Source organism: Cynocephalus volans, chromosome 10, assembly GCF_027409185.1.
Source record: "Cynocephalus volans isolate mCynVol1 chromosome 10, mCynVol1.pri, whole genome shotgun sequence".
Lineage (NCBI taxonomy): Eukaryota > Metazoa > Chordata > Mammalia > Dermoptera > Cynocephalidae > Cynocephalus > Cynocephalus volans.
This window is the reverse complement of record NC_084469.1, coordinates 47,720,025-47,739,015: the sequence shown is the minus strand read 5'-3', so window position 1 is coordinate 47,739,015 and position 18,991 is coordinate 47,720,025. Positions and strand designations below refer to the sequence as shown.

General features: G+C 34.6%; 1 protein-coding gene across 8 annotated transcripts in view; it reads right to left on the bottom strand.

The window, feature by feature from the left end:
* ERCC6L2 (ERCC excision repair 6 like 2) overlaps positions 1–18,991 on the bottom strand; it is a 158,226-nt gene that overhangs the window by 134,187 nt on the left and 5,048 nt on the right. For all 8 annotated transcript variants that reach the window (XM_063109443.1, XM_063109445.1, XM_063109448.1 and 5 more), the window contains exon 2: positions 13,299–13,723. In XM_063109443.1, the coding sequence (XP_062965513.1) occupies positions 13,299–13,723 (425 nt within the window). The remainder of the gene's footprint in view (positions 1–13,298; positions 13,724–18,991) is intronic.

Below are 18,991 nucleotides of genomic sequence, written 5' to 3'. Positions count from 1 at the left end.
AGACAAAATCACCAGGAATATTATAACATTTTGAATTATACAAAAATGAAAACACAACACATCAAAATTTGTGGGATATTGTTTAGAAGGAAATTGAGAGCATAAGAAGAGAGGTAGAAAATCAACAACACAAGGTTCTACCTTAATAAGCTAGAAAATGAAGAGCAAAATACATTCAAAGTAAGCAAAAGGGAAATAATGGAGATAATCACAGGAATCAATGAAATAGCAAACAGACAGGCAATAGAGAAAATTAGCAAAGTTAAAAGTTGATTATTTGAAAAGATCAACAAAATCAATAAATCCCAAGTTAGGCTAATAAAGAATAAAATTGAAAAAACAAAATATTTATACTAAGAATGCAGAGAGGCATCACTCAGATCCTACATTAAAAGAATAACAAAGAATATCATGAACAACTTCAGGCCAATCTATTTGCAACTCAGACAAAATGGATAAATTCTTTGCAATATACAATTTACTAAAACTGATACTGCAAAAAAAAAAAAATAGAAAATCTGAATAGCTTCATATCTGTTAAAATAATTTAGCTCATTATCAAAAACCTTTCCTTAAATAATACTCCAGGAGCAAATGGTTTCACCAGTAAACTTTACCAAATGTTTAAGGATAAAATAAGACAAATTTTACACAAATTCTTTTAGAAAAGAGAGAAGGGAATACTTCCCAATTCACTTTATAAGGCCTGCAGAACCCTGATACTAAAACCAGACAAGCAGATTACAGGAGGCCTTACACATCTGTGGGTTCCACATCCACAGATTCAACCAACCATGGATTGACAGTACAGTATTTGTGGGATGTAGAACCCATGGATACAGAGGGTTAATTTTTCCTATCTGCAGGTTCCATGGAGCCAACTGTGGGACTTGAATATCCATAGGTTTTGATATCCATATGGGGTCCTGGAACCAATCCCCTGAAGATACTGAGGGATGACTGTATAAGAAAATTAGAGACCATTTAATAATAAATGATTATTAATAAAGATTGATGCAATAATTCTTAAAATGTTAGCCAACTGAATCCAACAATATATAAAATAATACATGATGACCAGGTTGTGTTTATCCCAGGAATACAAAATTGGTTTAACATTCCAAAACCAATCAATAACCTATATAAATCATATTGATTCACATAATATAACACAGTGACAAATAAAGGAGAAAAGCTATAAGATCATCTCAACAGATGCCAAAAAGGTATATGATAACATTCAACACATATTCATTATTAAAAAAAAAACAAACTGAGAAATTAGGACTGGAAGGAAATGTCCTGAATTTAATTTAAAAAACAAAACAAAACAAAAAACTATGAAAAGACTGCAGCTAATATCCTAATTAATGTTAATGTTTTCCCCCTAAGATTAGGAATGAGATAGGGATGTCACTCTCACTACTTCTATTCATGTTGCACTGGAGTTCTAACCAGCCAGTAAAATGAGACAAGAAAGAGAAATAAAATACGTGAAGACTAAAGAAAAGAAGTAAAACTTGTCTCTATTTGTGGATGATGTGATTGTTTACACAGAAAATCCTAAGGCATCTACAAAACAACTTCTGGAACTAATAAGTGAAGAAGTTAGCAAGATAGCAGAATATGAGGTAAATATACAAAAATAAATTGTAGTTTTACATACTACCAGCAAAAAATAAGAAATTAAATAGAAAAAAAAAAAAAACACTGACAATAGCATTGAAATTATAATTAAGAATGAATTTAACAAAATATGTGTAAGGTTCATACACAAAACAATAAAACATTGCTGAGAGAAATTAAAACACTTAGATAAATAAAACAATATGCCATGTTCATGGATTATTAAAATGTCAATTCTTCCCAAACTGATCTATAAATTCAGTACAATTCAATACAATTGAAACCCACGATCTCAGTCAAAATCCCAACAGGATTTGTTTATGGAATTTGACAAAAATGATTAAAACTTTACCTGGAAATGCAAAGGGACAAAAATAGACAAGGGATAGAAAGAAAGTAATTAACACACTATAAGGATAGTCAAATTGAACAATGGTACAGAATAAAAAGACCAGAAACATACCCATATATATATATATATGGACACTTTTTATTTACAACAAAGGTGGCATGGCAAGGTGGTGAAAATGGATGGTCTTTCTGAAAAAAACTTCTAGGACAATTAGGTATGTATGGAATAAACGAAACTTGAGGTCTACCTCAGCATGCAGGTAAATCAGTGCAGGGAGAAGGGTGTATAAATCTAAAAGTGAATGTCAAAACAGTAAAGTGAGTAGAGGATAAGAGAGAATAGCTTTATGACTTCAGGATATACAAAGACTTCTTAGGAATACCCTAAAAATGCTAATCCTGAAAGAAAAGGAATAAAATTGATTACCTTAAAATTAAAATTAAAATTAAAATTAGGGAATTGGAAAAGATTTAAAAGATTAATGCTTTTGGAATGGATAAGATTATCCATTGTTCAATGTTTCTGGGGAGCAAGTTGACCATCTATATCAAAATTCAAAGTGTAAATACATGTGACCCAGAAATTTGACTTTTAGGAATCCATCCTACAGAGAAATACTTTTAGGAATCTATTTATAGATATTCACTATTTGTCTTATAAAAATAGGGAACGACCCCAAATCCCTTTGCCATAGGGGAATGGTTACATAAAATAATGGAACATCCTATTCTATGGTATGCAGTAATTTAAATGAATGGGGTGGATCTTTATGTACAGACATAGAAAGATTTCCAAGACCTATGTTTAAGTGAAAAAAAGCAAGGAGCAGAATAACATATAGAAAGAATGGTCCTATTTTATTTATTTATACACACACATTCATTAAAATTATAGCTTGCTAAACAAAATAAAAAATCCACTGAACTTCATAAAAATTAAAAACTTTTGTGCATCAAAGGACAATAATCAAGAAAATGGAAAGAAAACCTACAAAATGAGAGAAAATATTTACAAATCATTCATCTAATAAGGGTTTAGTATCTAAAATATATAAAGAATTCTTAGAACTACAATAAAAAAAGACAATCCAATTAAAAAACAAGCAAAGGATTTGAATATACATTTCTCCAAAGAAAATATATAAATAGTCAAAAAGCACATGAAAAAATATTCAACATCACTGTCCATTACAGAAATGTAAATCAAAATCATAATGAGATACTACTTTACATGTACTAGGGTGGCTATTATGAAGAAAACAGAAAATAACAGATGTTGGCAATGATGTGGAGAATTGATGTGGAAACAGAAAACCTTGTACACTGTTGGTGAGAATGTAAAATGGTGTAGCTACTGTGGAAAATGGCATGGCAGTTCCTCAAAAAAATGAAACAATGAACCATGTGACCCAGTAATTCAATTCCTAGGTACATATACAAGAGAGATGAAAACGTATGTCCACACAGATACTTGTACACAAATGCTTATAGAAGCATTATTCATAACAGACAAAAGGTGAAAACAATCCAGATGTCCATCAAAGGATAAATGGATAAACTATGCTATATACCTACAATAAAGTATTATTCAGCCATATAAAGCAATGAAGTTCTGGTCCATGGTACAACTTGGATGAGCCTCAAAAACACAACACTAAAGTGAAAGAAGCCAGACACAAAAGGTCACATACTGTATGACTCGTTTATATGAAATATTCAGAATAGGCAAATCTATAGAGACAGAAGGCAAATTAACGATTGCCAGGAGATGGGAAAGGGAGAAATGAAGAGTGGTTACTTAATAGGTAGGGTGGTCTTCTGGCTGGATGAAAAAGTTTAAAACTATAGAGAGGTAGGGGTTGCACAACAATGTGAATGCACTAAATGCGCTTAACTGTACACTTTAAAATGCTTAATTTATGTTGTGAATTTCACCTCAATAAAAAATTATACCTTGCATTTTTTATAAGAATGCTTTTATGTATTGTGGTGTAATCAAAATTATTTTTGTTCTTAAAAAAGTAAAAAATAGACTAGCTGGTTATCTCATTCTGTTAAGGGCATGATGCCGATAATACAAAGGTCAAGAGTTCAGATCCCCATACTGGCCAGCTGCCAAAAAAATAAAAGGAAAAAGTGTATGTAAAGTGTCAAGCTAGTACATATCAATGATTCAATAAACAGTAGCTATTTTCATAACATAATTTCTTTAAGGTAAGGAGGCTTTGTTCCCTGTATACAATCTTGTATGTTAAATTAAACAAAGTAGATTTTGAGCAAATTATGTTGTTTAAAAGATTATAAAATAATGATATATAAGAATGGTCAAAACTTGTCCTTGTTAACATATTCTAATAAAATTTGCTTTCCAATTTGCAGGAGTTATGGCAAAGGCTTTGGAGTTTGACCAACCAGCTTTATATTAACTATGAGACCTTGGGCAATTTACATAACCTTTCTATAAATTTCAATTTTTTATCAATAATGTAGGCAATAATGCCTAATTAACATGGACGTTTAATAGAAAATGTTTATCATAGAGCCAGGTACATCGGGATAATTAAATATAAGCTATAAGCACAGAACCATGCTATTACCCAACTCAACTTAAAGTTCACTAAACCTTTCAGTGAAAATATATCTATTACCTACTATATCCCAGCCACTGTGCTAGGTGCTAGAATAGTCTATATGAAAGGCTATTTCTGTTATTCGGTAGTGTGAAATCCAGCTGATTTTTCTTTTTTGGCCAGGGTGGAGGGATGGTTAAGAAATGTGCTGAAGGAGCATGTTTGAGAAAAAAATAAACAGATGAACAGAAACTAAAGATATTGAAGAATCCAGCAAGAGATTAATGTGAGCAAACTGTAGAGAATAGATTAAAGGAGGCAGAAAGGATGTTCCACAAATGACTGAGTTTAAGCATTGGACAATTTAAATATTTTTAATATCACCAAATGTCTTGCTACGACAAGGGCTACTGTCTGGAATCCTCACAGAGCCAATTGTCTAGCTCTTCATCCTGTTCGTGACACCAATTGTAAAGCTAGGCGACCATGCTAGTTGTCGCGGCTCTTTTACCTGCCGCTAATCCTGCACCAACTGGGCCGATGGTTGAGCTAGGGCTGGGTCTAGACCCCTCAAGCCCATTCACAGACTGGGTCACAAACCCTTCACACGCCAGGCTGGGTCGCCAGACCCCTCCATGCCAGACTGGGTCGCCAGACCCCTCCATGCCAGGCTGGGTCACCAGACTCCTTCACGCAGGTCTATAAGCTAGGCAACTGGCCACACGGTCATTGGAAGCTGCAGGTCTGGAAAAACAGCGCCACACAGGGCGGGCACTTGAGGGAGTAAAACACCAGCCAAAGCGGTGCCGGTGCCGCAGTGCAGACACTCAATGTTACCGAACCACCCTGAAGCGACTCCAAGGCAGAGGAGCCTGACCAAATTGTTCCATTTTCCCAACACCAAAGAAATAGATGTTTGATGCATGTCTACAATACCCACTTTGTAAGTATTTTAGTCAGTTAAGCTTAAGTTATTTATGTTTTATACTCAAAAATATGTAACTTAAGTTTAGAATTTACTGAATTCCTTGATATAAATATTCAGAACACTGAGAGTTCCTACCACTTCTTAGAATATAATTTAACACTGAATTACAAAAAATTTAGTTTTCATAGAAGGTGACTAAATTTATAGACTCTAATTATGGATTAGCTTTACTTAATCCACTAAATCCACTAATGATTTTTTTAAAATAATCTATACTACCTCCTAACATTCCTCATCCCCCACCCTCAAAAAAATAAGTTGAAAAAAATAATAAACTGTATTTTAGTTGAGAGTACACACTAGAGGTGTAGTTGGAGAGGTTAAGTGAAAAATTCTTAGCACAATAATTAAGGTAATTCTAGCAGAAATGTGTCAATATCCAAAAGGCAGAGACGGAAAGGGAGAATATGAAGGACAGCACAGATGGATTTTATAGACCAGGACTGTAAACGGCACTCATCATTTCTACCCTTCTTTCCTTGGCCAAACCTTGTCACAGCCTCACTGACATGCAAGGAGATCTGGAAATGTACTCTCTGTCATTTGGCCCCAACTCTGAGAGGGCAAAGGGAATTTTTATTTTGGGTAGCCATCTCTATCACACTATACAGGAACTGGCACAGCAGAGGTCTATGAAAATCTTAATTCACAGAAGATGAATGACAAATTCACAATGAAGGTTTACAAAACTAATCTACAAAGAAAAAAAAAACAGAACATGCTTTATTGTGGAATAGTTCTAAAATTGTTTACAGATGAAAAGAACAGAAATAAGTATTTAAATCAGCCACCCCCCTAGGATAGTAAAAAGCCAAAATCTGCATTTCAGAAATGAATACCACTCTGAGAAAGCTTTCTGTTTTTACAGGCATTCCTTTTCAAACTCTGTCAGGCAAACATTTTTACAGGCATCTTTCTTCACATACATGATATACAGAGTAAATCTGGGGCTGGGAAACATAATGAACACTTCCTCAGACCAGAAAAGAAGAAAGTATAGCAAAAATTGTCTACTTCTTACAGGACAAAAAGGAAAAAAAGAAAACCCTACATTCCTTATCTTTCATCTCCCTGGGAGATAAAAACATGTAGAAAGAGTGCTTCAGAATCATACTTCAAAAAGTATGATGATTTTTGCTTTCTTATAAAAACACAACAACAACAAAGTCTTGTTTTGAAAAATGGGGCCTAACCCTTTATCTTTACAAAGCTCTATTCCTAAAATATGAACTACATGCTAAAACAAGAAATGCAATTTTATCTTTAAAACATTAGGACGTTTTTGTATCTGCTTAAAATGGCTCAGGACTTGAGAGGTAAATTAACCTTTCACATTGGACATATAGCATTTTCTCCATGGATGAAAATAAGGATAATATTATTCTTTTATTACTATGTACCTGAGTAAATAACATGATTTACGAACCAAAGACCTTTCAAATTTTAGTATTGCTTTGAATCTACTAAAGATCACATTACCCCAAAAAAGATACTGACAACAACCTAAGAAAGCTTTCATTACTAGCAATCCCACCATTTCTCTCAGGATTGAGATTTACTATACCTATCTTTTTTAAATGATAGTCTTCAGTAGTGACATCTGTGGTAATGTAATATCTAATAATATATAAACAAAGATTCAAAAAAGCCTTTATAATTTGCAAAATTCTATCTCTGCTGCTCAAAAAGTACTAATACCATCTTCTTCACGTACCAGATAGGGAAATAAATATGTAAGACAAATCATTATACTTGCTTAATAGTAGTCCTTAAGACTTTGTGCCTGTGAAAACTACCAAATTAAGATTAAAAATAAATTATTTTGATTCAATAAATTTGAGTTCTTTTCTTTTATGATAAATCTTTCAAATACTATACTAGAGCTATGGCTTGAATAAAAAATAAGATAAAAACCCTTAATGTCCTAATAGAAATCATTCAAATTGGTCCTAAAGTTTGGTGGGTATTCAAAATCAAATGATGCAAATACCTACTGGCCTGTGGAGCCTTCGTTGACATGACACCTCCATGCAAGCTCGCTCCTCTCCTTCACTCTACTTGTCAGACTAAATGACCACCTCTTGGCTATATATATTTTTTTATCATCATTTTGTGAACTCTGTAAGGGTAGCAATCATGTGAATTTATATTAGGCTTGTCAGTGCCTGTCACAGGGTATGGCCCAGAGTAGGCACTTAATAAATGTCACCCAATTGAATGAATGAATAGTTAATTAAAAGCTGAGTAAAAGGCTTTTAATTGACTGTATTTATTAAGTTACGATGGACAGCAAAGGATAAAGAGTTAAATAAAAAAAGAGTCTGGACTGAAAAATGGTTACTTCCCATATATGACCTTAGATAGGGAAGTCATTTAGTATTACTGTGCCTCAGATTCTTCATTTATTAATTTAAAAAGCTGAACAAGATTATCTCTAATATTTTCATTTCTAAAATTTTTTTTTTTAATGAAGTGGTCATCATCCTAGGTATAAATATTCACGCAGACTAAACACTCTCTTAGTCAACCTTCACGGAACTAACTCACCAGATTAATCAAAATTTTTTGTCTCCTCTGAAAAACATACAGCCTGAGCAAAGCTTCTCAGTCTTGAATGGGCCTCAGAATTACCTGGATGGTTTATTAAAACACAGATTGCTGCCCCACCCTCAGCTCCCAGAATTTCTGATTCAGTATGCATGTCTGGAGTGAGTCCCAAGAATTTACAATTCTAACAAGTTCCCAAGTGACACTGATGCTGCTGGTCCAGAGATAACACTTCTGAAAACTATTGCTGATTGCCCAGTCACCTCCCTTCCTATCAGTGAGTTGTCTGATCACCAGAGGTCAAGTTCCCAAACCTGTATGAGTATACTCCAGTTGAAATTCTTCATTGTCATTATATCTATTAATTAAATATCATGTATCCTGGGATTTACTCACAAAAAAAAGGTAAAAAATTAAATACTAGGTAAATGTATAGAGGGGATTAATTTTCAAATTACCTATTGAATTAGGTGTGAGAATTCTGTAAAACACTGGAAAATTTTCACAAAAATCTAGGATTTTGTGCTCAGATTCCCTCCTAAGTATTGTTAATTTCTCAGTCCAACCAAAGATAAAAAATGGTGTTAAACATATGGGCACAAATGGACATGAAGAAACTTTTGGGATGATGGATATGTTCATTGTCTTGCTTGGGGTATTGTAGATAACATTTCTTGGGGGGGGGTGTATATATACATATGTAAAAACTTATCAAATTGCACTGTAAATTTATGCAGTCTGTTATATGTCAAGTATACCTCAATAAAGTGTACAAAGAACACACAAACATACACACACACCCAACAGAACTGCGAAGATTAAAATGACTGACAAAACCAAACTTTGGCAAGGATATGGAGCAACTGTAACTCTCATACATTGTTGGTGGGAATGAAAAATGGTACAACACTTTCAAAAAAGGTTTCCCAATGTCTTACAAAACTAAACATATGTCAGCCCTATTACCAAGTAATTCCATTCCTAATTAGATGAATACACAAGAGATTTGTTCAACAGAGTTTATGACACCTTTATTCATAATAGCTAAAAACTTGAAACAGCTCAGGTGTTCAGCAGGAGGACGGATAAACTCAATGTAATATTGATATAATGGAATACTCCTCACTAATAAAATGGAACAAACTACTTATGCACTCAACAACATGGATGAAATCTCAAAAATATTATGCAAAGTGAAAGAAGCCTTACATAAGAGTGCAACTATATGATCTCATTTACATGAAAAGGCAAAACTAATCTATGATAAAAAAAAAAAAAGCAGAACAGTGGTTGCCTCTTGGGGGTAGTGGTAGAACTAGGAAGGGATATGAAGAAGTTTTCCGGGGTAACAATGTTTTATTTCTTGAAGGGGTTTATTTGGCTTATAAAGAGATATACATTTATCAAAATTCATGGAATGATAAGCACCTGTGCATTTTTTTTTAAAATTTACCTCAAAATGGACAGAAAAAGAAAGAATTGTGAGTAAGTATTAAACTCTAGCTAATGAGATGCGTGTTCAATGTTTGGAGATAAAATACACTGATGTCTGCTACTTTAAAATGTAGCAGAATATGGATTCACGGACAGATAGATATGTGATGAAACCATGTACAATGAAATGAACAGAATCTAGATGGTGGGTATATGGGTTTTCATTGCACAATTCTTTCAAGTCTTCTGTATATTTGAAATTTGAAAAGATGTTGGGGAAAAATCAGTTCATAACCTTTGACAAAAAAAAAGTCCATTTATAAAATGGTGATTACTATGTGACCATTTTTTGCTTATTTATATATGCATGTGTGTTCATATGAAGTATATATATATGCATGTGTGTATATACAAGCGTACTTCAAAAAGTTCGTGGAAAGATTTGCATTATCTTTTAATTCTATTTTTTCCATGAACTTGTTGAAGTACTGTTGTTTTTATGTATGTTGTATATTCAACTATTCCCTCTTAAGCAGATCCTTCCCATTCACTTAAAAACAAAAACAAAAACAAAAACCTCAAGTCTCTCCTCTCCCTGAATAATACAAAACAAATAAAAAAGTAACTCCCTCAAAAATCCCATCTCTCTCCAGCTTCTACTAGGTCCTTCTGTTCCCTTTCAAAGCCATAATTCTTAAAGAGGTAAGTATACTTCCTGTGTTCATGTCTTCACATACTCCATTCTGGCTTGATCCCCCTAAACTTCAGCAAAATGGCTTTTGCTCAAGATACCAACGATTTCTATGTCACCAGATCAAATGGACATTTTAAATCCTCATTCCTTGAAAATGCAAAATATTAAATTCACCTACTTTTAAATTTGAAATGAAGGAAGGAAAATTAATTTGGTATGTAAAACAAGCTTGAAAAAAAAAAGTTCACCCTGTACCAGCCAGGCACCAAAAAAAAAAGAGTTCAATTTCATATTATGGCCAAGTTAGAATGTAAGATGGGGTAAACTTCAGGGATAAAATCAGGGGGAAAAAAAGTGAAGGAAAAATAAAACTATATAGTTCAAACAGTAAATACCAATGGTCTATTTTCATTACCACCTAATTCTACTGTATTTTGAAATTCTAGTGAACTTGACCATTGTTCATACACATTTCTTCATCTGGCTTAGTCACCATACCAGTAAAAGCTGTATCTTAAATGGGTCTCCCAAACGGGCTATTTATGAGTTACAAGAACAATAAGCAGAGAACTAGGTCCCGAAACCTAGATCAAACAAATTTAGCTCAGAATCAAAATACAGAAACTATTTCCTAATCTTTAGAAGATGAGATCCCTCAAACACTTTGATAGCAAATTCAGAGCATATAACACAACAGATCAAAGCCTTCCAGTGATTTCAGTGTGTCAGGTAATACAAAATTAAGCAGTAAAATCAGTCACTTCAAAAATAATCCTATGAAATGTAAAATAATTTCTTTGTAACACAAGCTTCAGAGATGAAAGTTAAGCTTCAAATTTGAGACTAAACATATGCAAGCATTTGAATTATATTTAGATTTTATGGTAGTGGTTCCCAAAGTGCAGGTCATTTTGTGTAGCACCCTTTTGTTTCTGATTTTGAAGATGAACAGGCATTGGCTAGTGTATTAGTTTGTTTCTGTTGCTTATAACAAAATACTTAGAATTGTGTATTTTGTAAGAAAACAAAATTTATTGCTTACAGTTTTGGAGGCTGGGAAGTTCAATGTCCAGGAAACACATCTGGTAAGGGTTTTCTTTGGTGATGGCTTTACAGAAATGCAGGGGCCTCAAATGGCAGAAAATGGTGGAGCAAAGAGAAAGAGACTCTCACGTGCTCTCCTTTTAAAGCCCTCAGAACCACATGCATGACCTCCATTATTAATCCACTCATTGGGTCATGGTCCTACAATCTAATCACCTCTTCAAGGCTCCACCTTTCAATTACCATAATAGGATTTCCCACCCTCAACAACTAAAATGGAGATCAAGCTTCTAACACATAAAGCTTGGGGGACACAATTCAATCCATAACAGCTAATCAAAGAAGTGTTGTAAAGAACATTCTAGCATAGGCAAAACCAGTAAAAGCATATGTGAAGATAGCCACAGCAGGGCTTTATGTACTTATTTATTTTCCTCAAGTACTTATCTGTGTATCTTGGTCACAGACAGTAGTTTCCTAAAGCTTCCTTTCTTTATTTGTACCACTTATTCTCCTGAGAAAGCAAATTCTTTTATTCCGCAAACAATTATTAGCAACTCCTATGTGCAAGCCAAGAGCATATGCATTGCCTGGGTTTAAAGGAACACAGAATATGGCTAACAGTAATATATAATGATTATTGAAGGACTTTATTTTAGCCCAGCTTTTCACACCAGAGCTTTATACACAATAGCATTATTTGGTTATTTTTAAACATTAAACTAAGTTTTTCACCTACCTTTAAGTTCCCCTAACCAATGATGGTATTATAAAAATAAAATAGCTTAAATTCAATTATAAGGAAGAAGGCACAGAATGAATTAATCACAAACTAGGTAAACACTCCTGAAAATCCAGAGTATAAAGTTTAGCATAAAGTCTCGATTCAAAACTCTAATCTTTTTGGATCACAAAGTTCTTTGAAAATCTAAGGAAAGCTAGGGACCCTGCCGTAGGCCGCTTCTGACCGAGCTCCCAATAATCTCCACCTCTTTGTATTCATAGCCTTGTTTAACCCTTTCCCCTTGAGTACTGGCTGGAACTAGCAACTTGCTTCTAATGAATAGAATACATGGAAAAAGTGAGGGGATGTCTCTTCTGTAATTACGTTACAAAAGACCGTGACTTGTATCTTACAGCACTCTCTCTTGCCATTTTACTTGTTCTGCTTGACAAAGCAAGCTATCATGTTATGAGATGCTCCATGTGTCATGAAAGCAAGGAAGGCCTGCTGACAACAGCTCACAAGAGACTAAGACCTCAGTCCAACAACCCAGTAGGAACTGAATCCTGCCAACAACCACAAGAGCTAGGAAGTGAATCTTCCCCAGCCCAACCTTGAGATGACTACAGCCTTGTGAGAGGCAGAGGACTCAGCTAAGTTGCACCTGGATTCATGACACACAGAAACTGTGAAATGATAAATGTGTATTATTTTAAGTGCTAAATTTTGGGATAATTTGTTATACGGCAACAGATAACACAAGTTCTCTTCTGCAGAAAAGTACCCATGTGTAGAAATTCTGGTACACATTTTAAGGAATTAGGAGGCTTCTCTGAAGTTCACCAATAGAACTCCCAGAGGCCCAGGGATTCCAGATCAAGAAACTTCTGATATGATAAACTCCAAACAATATGCACAAAAGGCCTGCAGAAAATCAACTGAACTGTGCTATGTAGTATACCAAATGTCAGAATACTTTCCTTCCGTTAAGTTTTCTTAAGAAAGTTAAACTACTTCAAATATAATTGATATCTTAGTACGAGTATTACCAAAGGTAAAATCAAGGCTAGTTACACCAAAATATTATTTTTGAATAATATACTGTATTTCACAGGTACTAAGTACTAAGGATAAAATAATAACTGAGACACTGTCCTCAACGTTGAGGACTTTACTGTCTAGTTGGTGAGACAAACAAAAACACACACACAAAAAGTAACTATCATGACAGTTGATAGTACAGAGATTTGCATATGGTATCCACTCATGTGCATAATAAAATGATACTGAATTTTAATGAAAAGTAATTAAAATAAATACCTGTACAGTTTTTCCAAGTCCCATGTCATCACCAAGAATACAGCCTCTTCCTCGGATATAGTGTCCATAGAGAAACTGAGCTCCTTCCCTCTGGTAGTTTCTCAAATACCTATTAATAGTATAAGGAATAGAGTCTCCATATTCAGATAATTTAAAAGCAATAGCAGATGATGGAAATTTTTGGTCTGGGAAATAAGGTTTTTCCAAATCTTCATCATCAAATATATAATTTCTGGTGCAATCTTTAACAGATTTTACTTCTTGAAGTCTTTTAAGAGGTATTTTCCTTTCTTGAAAATCTGAATATAAGACAACTGCAAATGACTTCCCATTTTCATCCGCTATGATAGATTTTATGCTTGCTTCACAAAGTTTTTCATTATCTGAAGAAGGGGCAAGACATCTTTCTCCCGGATGCCATCTGTCTATAATAATAAAAAAGAAAATAAAGTTTTCAAATCTAGCTTATAAAGTGACACCTCATGTATCCACTGCTATGAGAAAAATAAAAATGTATCTTTCATAAATACATTTTCTGAATAACTGAAACAAGATAAATTATACTTATAACATGTATGTATATTTTCCTAAAACATATTATCAGATGTTCTCCTATGATAAACAGAATGAAGGGTACATAATTTATTTCCAGTGGTTCTTACCCTGGCTGTATGTCATAATCTCTCCCGGGATTTAAAAAAATATGCATGCTGTACACTACCTCTGGTGACTCTGAATCAGAGCATATGAGTCATGGGCATCTGGTTTTACTATTTTGTTTGGTTGTTACTATTAAATTCAAAAGATGATTCTGATACAAAGCCAGGGTTGAGAACCACATATTTAAATATTCTTGCTGACTCATGAGCATTATATATGTTATTCATGACATGGTAGAGTAATAGTGAATAGGACTTGGCAATAAGTAAGCTAAAATCCTCTGGACAGTAATGCTTTTGTGGTTCATCTGTCTGATATTTTACAGTTACTCCATCTCCTTTCTCTGGAGACAGCTATTGCTTCTCACTGTCAATACTGCTACTTCTAAAATGTCCCTTTAATTGTATACAACTAACCAAGGGAACTTTCAATCCAACTACAGAATGATGTCACAGCTTTGTCACAGCTTTTTCCCTTCTAGGTTTTGAATAGTTGAGGTTTTAGGATATTAATTCTAAGATCTCTTTCTGCTAAGATCCTATTATTCTTTGAAGAGTCTTACCTCTATATACATATATCAACTTATTCTGTGCTTAACTGTACTTCCATCTCTTTTATTTTCTATTAAAAAAACATAGCACTATGAATAGGGAGGAGGTCTCTATAAAGTATACAATTAAAAGGTACCAGAAGTAAGAGGTACCTTTTAGAGAAAACGAAGTAAAAGTAATTTTCCAAGTGGAATTTTTTATGGCAATAATTAAAAAAAAATTACATGGCTACAACTGTAACAATACTAGGAATTTTCTTATACCTTTCTCATTGAGATCAGATGGCCACTGGTAGTTTCCTAGGGTCTTCCTGATGACCTCAAGTTAGACTTTCATAATATTCATGATTATAATATGACATGTTTATATGGTCTTAAGCAAGACTACCTCATTACAATACTCCTTATCAGTTGTTCCTCAAAAGTAAAGCCATTATACCTACTAATTGTGGTGAGGCTGTTTTACCATAACAATCATAAGTACACAGGGAAAAATCTGTTCTTCCACTAATTTTTATATGCAAATTGTTTGAGGACTTTCACACTATTCTAAAAGACAGAGTTTCAATGTGAAGCTAAAACTTTGATCCACTGTATAGGTAAAACAATGTGTAATACATAGGTCAATGGGCCCTATTTTCAGAACAGTATTGCTTGAGCCTTAAAACCTAAAGTAACTCCTACAGCAATTCTTATGACAATTTTTCTGTTTCACGTAATTTGATTACCTACTCAGCAAATGCCCTCTCATTTTTAAGACTTAATTCATTAATTTATCTATTATTCAACATATATGATTTAAGCACCAATTATTCACCAAATATTGTACCACACAATGGGTATAAAATGAATAAAATCAATGTCAAAAATAATGCTGACTAACTAGTCTACCTCACCTCACTAACTAGCATATTCATCTAACCAACTTTTCAAGGTAGAAAAACCATTAGTCAGCCCTTAATCTTCTTTTTATATTACTCCATACAACCAGAAGGACAATCCATCAGAATGTCCTTCTGGTTCTGCTTTAAAAATATATCACTTTCCTACATGCTATCATCTCTCTACAGTAAAGGCTGACAAATTTTTCTATAAAGAGACAGATATTAACCGTTTGTGATTTTAAATTGTGCAGGCCATACATCCTCCTGCCCTTGTAACACAAAAGCAACAACAAACAATGCATAAACAATCAGGCACAGCTGTGTTCCAATAAAATTTCATTACAGAATGAAGTGTCAGACGAGCTTGGGCCCACGGACAGTAGTTTGCTGACCTCTGCCATAAAGCATTCCACCATTAACTTTCTCCTAAATTACCCTTAGCCAGTCTCTCTGCTCCCAGTTCATTTTATTTAAACCATGGTCTACTGTCGGAAGATGATGGACTAGAGGTGCCTAGAGCCCATTCCTCCTGCAGAAAACCAGAGCAGGACCACCACTACCACTGCCACAGTCGCCAACACCATTGTCCAGTCCCAGGACCATTGCCTGCCCTCCTGCACAGAGTTTTGTTCAACTCCCTGCCACTGCTGCCTGCAGCACAACCCTGACACTGCTGCCACCACAGCCACTGGCAACCAATCATGCCACATGGTCCATTCCTGCAGCTGCTGCACCAAACACCACAGCTGTGTGTGGGAGCCCCCACCACCATCCACTTGACTGCAGTGACACAAGGAGGGTCATGAGTGGAGCTGCTGGAAAGAGGAATGAGGAAAGAGAAAGCCCACCCAGGGTCACCCATTCAATCTGAGGAGTTTCAGTATATTCCAGTGCACCTCTCGGGGTCATGGGACACTTGCCAGAGTGCTAACAAGACCACCCAGGGTAACCTACCCCAGCCAAAGAGCGACAGGGCACCCAGGAACTTTTCCCACAAACTTGAGAACTCACCCATGTCCTCGACAACCCAATACAGTGTCACTAACCTCAGCAAGGAATCACTAAGTGCCCCAGTGCCTAGGCCACAAAGACACTCACATGCAACTCCATTGAATATGGCTGAAGGAACCACACAGAGACTATGTCACCGCATCTGCCTGGAACCAATAGTAAAAAACCCTACTCTATGGTCAATATAACACACCTACAGGAGGGAGTCTCCCTGCTCAAAAGCCACTCCACAGTAACAGAAGAATCAACTGCTTTACCAGATGGCCAGATACTATATATTAACATAAGGATACTAGAAATATAAACAAACAAACAAACAAACAAACAAAAAAAAACCCCACCAAAGGAATACAATAATTCTTAAGTATAAGACCCTACACAGGAAACTCTTGAAATGACTGAAAAGGAATTCTGAACAACAATCTTAAGAAAACTCAATGAGATATAAGAAGACTCAGATGACAAAAAAAGATAAGAAGACTAAGATATGAAGGAGGAAATTTACAAAGAGACAGATACATTAAAAAAGAACGTAGCAGAACTCGTTAAACTGAAAGATTCATTCATTCAATGAAATAAAAAACACAACTGAGAGCTTAAGCAGGAGGCTACGGCAAGTAGAAGAAAGAATTTCCGATCTTGAAGACAGTCTTTTCAAAATAACCCGGTCTGACAAAAAAATAAAAAAGAATTTAAAACAATGAGGAGCTATCAGACAATGTTAAGCACACAAATGACTGAATCATGCGTGTTCTGGAGAGGTGGAGAAAGGAAAAGGCATTAAAAACTACTCAGCGAAATAGTAACAGATAAATTCTCAGGTATTGGAAGAGACATGGACTTTCATATCCTAGAGGCAAAGATTCCCAAACAGATTCAATCCAAAAAGATCCTTTCCAACACACATTATAGTCAAACTGGCAAAACTCAAAAGACAAAGAGAATCCTAAAAACAGCCAGAGAAAAGCATCAAGTCACCTATAAAGGGGTCCCCATCAGACTAACTGCAGATCTCAGCAGAAACCCTGCAGGCCAGGAAAGAATGGGATGATATAGTCAAAGTACTAAAAGAAAAAAACTGCCAGCCAAGAATACTATACCCAGCAAGGCTATCCTTCAGAAATGAAGGAGAAATATTATATTTCCCAGACAAACAAAAACTGTAGGAGTTCATCACCATGTGACCAGCCCTACAAGAAATCCTCAAGGGAGTCTTGCATTTGGAATCCAAAAAATGATAATCACCACCATGAATATAGAAGAAAGAAAAAAACCAACTGGTAGAACAGATAGGCAAATGAGAAAGAGAAAGAAACTGTATCTTACCACCTCAAAAAAGAATGAACACTGAAGCAAAATGATAAAAGGGAAGAAAAGTAAAAAGATACTTAATGCAACCAAAGAAAAATTAATAAAAAGCCAGGAGTAAGGCAATACCTTTCAATAACAACCCTAAATGCAAATAGACTTATTTCCCCATTCAAAAGACACAGGCTGGCTAATTGCATTAAAAAGCTAGACAACTGTATGCTGCCTACAAGAAACTCACTTCACCTGTAAAGACTTAACAGATTAATAGTGACAGGATGGAAAAACCAAATACCAGGCAAATGGAAATCAGAATGAGCAGGAGTAGCTATTCTCATATCAGGTAAGATACACTTTAAACCAAAAACCATAAAAAGAGACAAGGCAATTATATAATGATAAAGAGATCTATCCTGCAAGAAGACATAACAATCATAAACATATACATACCCAACACTGGAGCACTCAGATATATAAAGGAAACATTACTAGACCTAAAGAGAGAGATACAGTAATGGGGGGGAGTACAACACTCCTCTCTCAACATTGGACAGATCATCTAGGCAAAAAATCAAGAGACACACAGGACTTAAACGACACATTAGATCAATTGGAGTTGGTAGACATCTACAGAACATTTCACCCAAAAACTACAGAATATACTTTCTTCTCTTCAGCACATGGAATATTCTTCATGATAGACCACATGAGAACACAAATCAAATCCAAACAAATTTTTAAAAATTAAAATCATTTCAAGTATCTTTTCAGACCATAATGAATTAAAGTTAGAAATCAACAACAAGCAAACTCTGGAAACTATACAAATACATGGAAATTAAACAATATGTTCCTAAATAATGTATAGATCCAAGAATAAATTAAACAGGAAAACAAAAAACGTATTGAAACTAATGAAAATAAAGACACTTCATACCAAAACCTGTAGGATACAGCAAAAGCAGTACTAAGAGGGAAGTTTATTGCAATAAATGCTTATATCAAAAGAACAGAGAGACTTCAAATAAACAACCTAATGTTACACCTCAATGACCTAGAAAAAAAAGAACAATCCTATCCCCAAATTAGCAGATGGAAATAAATAATTAAGATCAGAGAAGAACCAAATGAAATAGAGGCCAGAAAAATGATACAAAAGATCAACAAAACAAAAAGTTTTTTGAGGAGATAAACAAAATAGACAAACCATTAGCTAAACTAATTAAAAATAAAAGAGAGAAGACCCAAATAACAAAACTCAGAAATTAAAAAGGAGACAT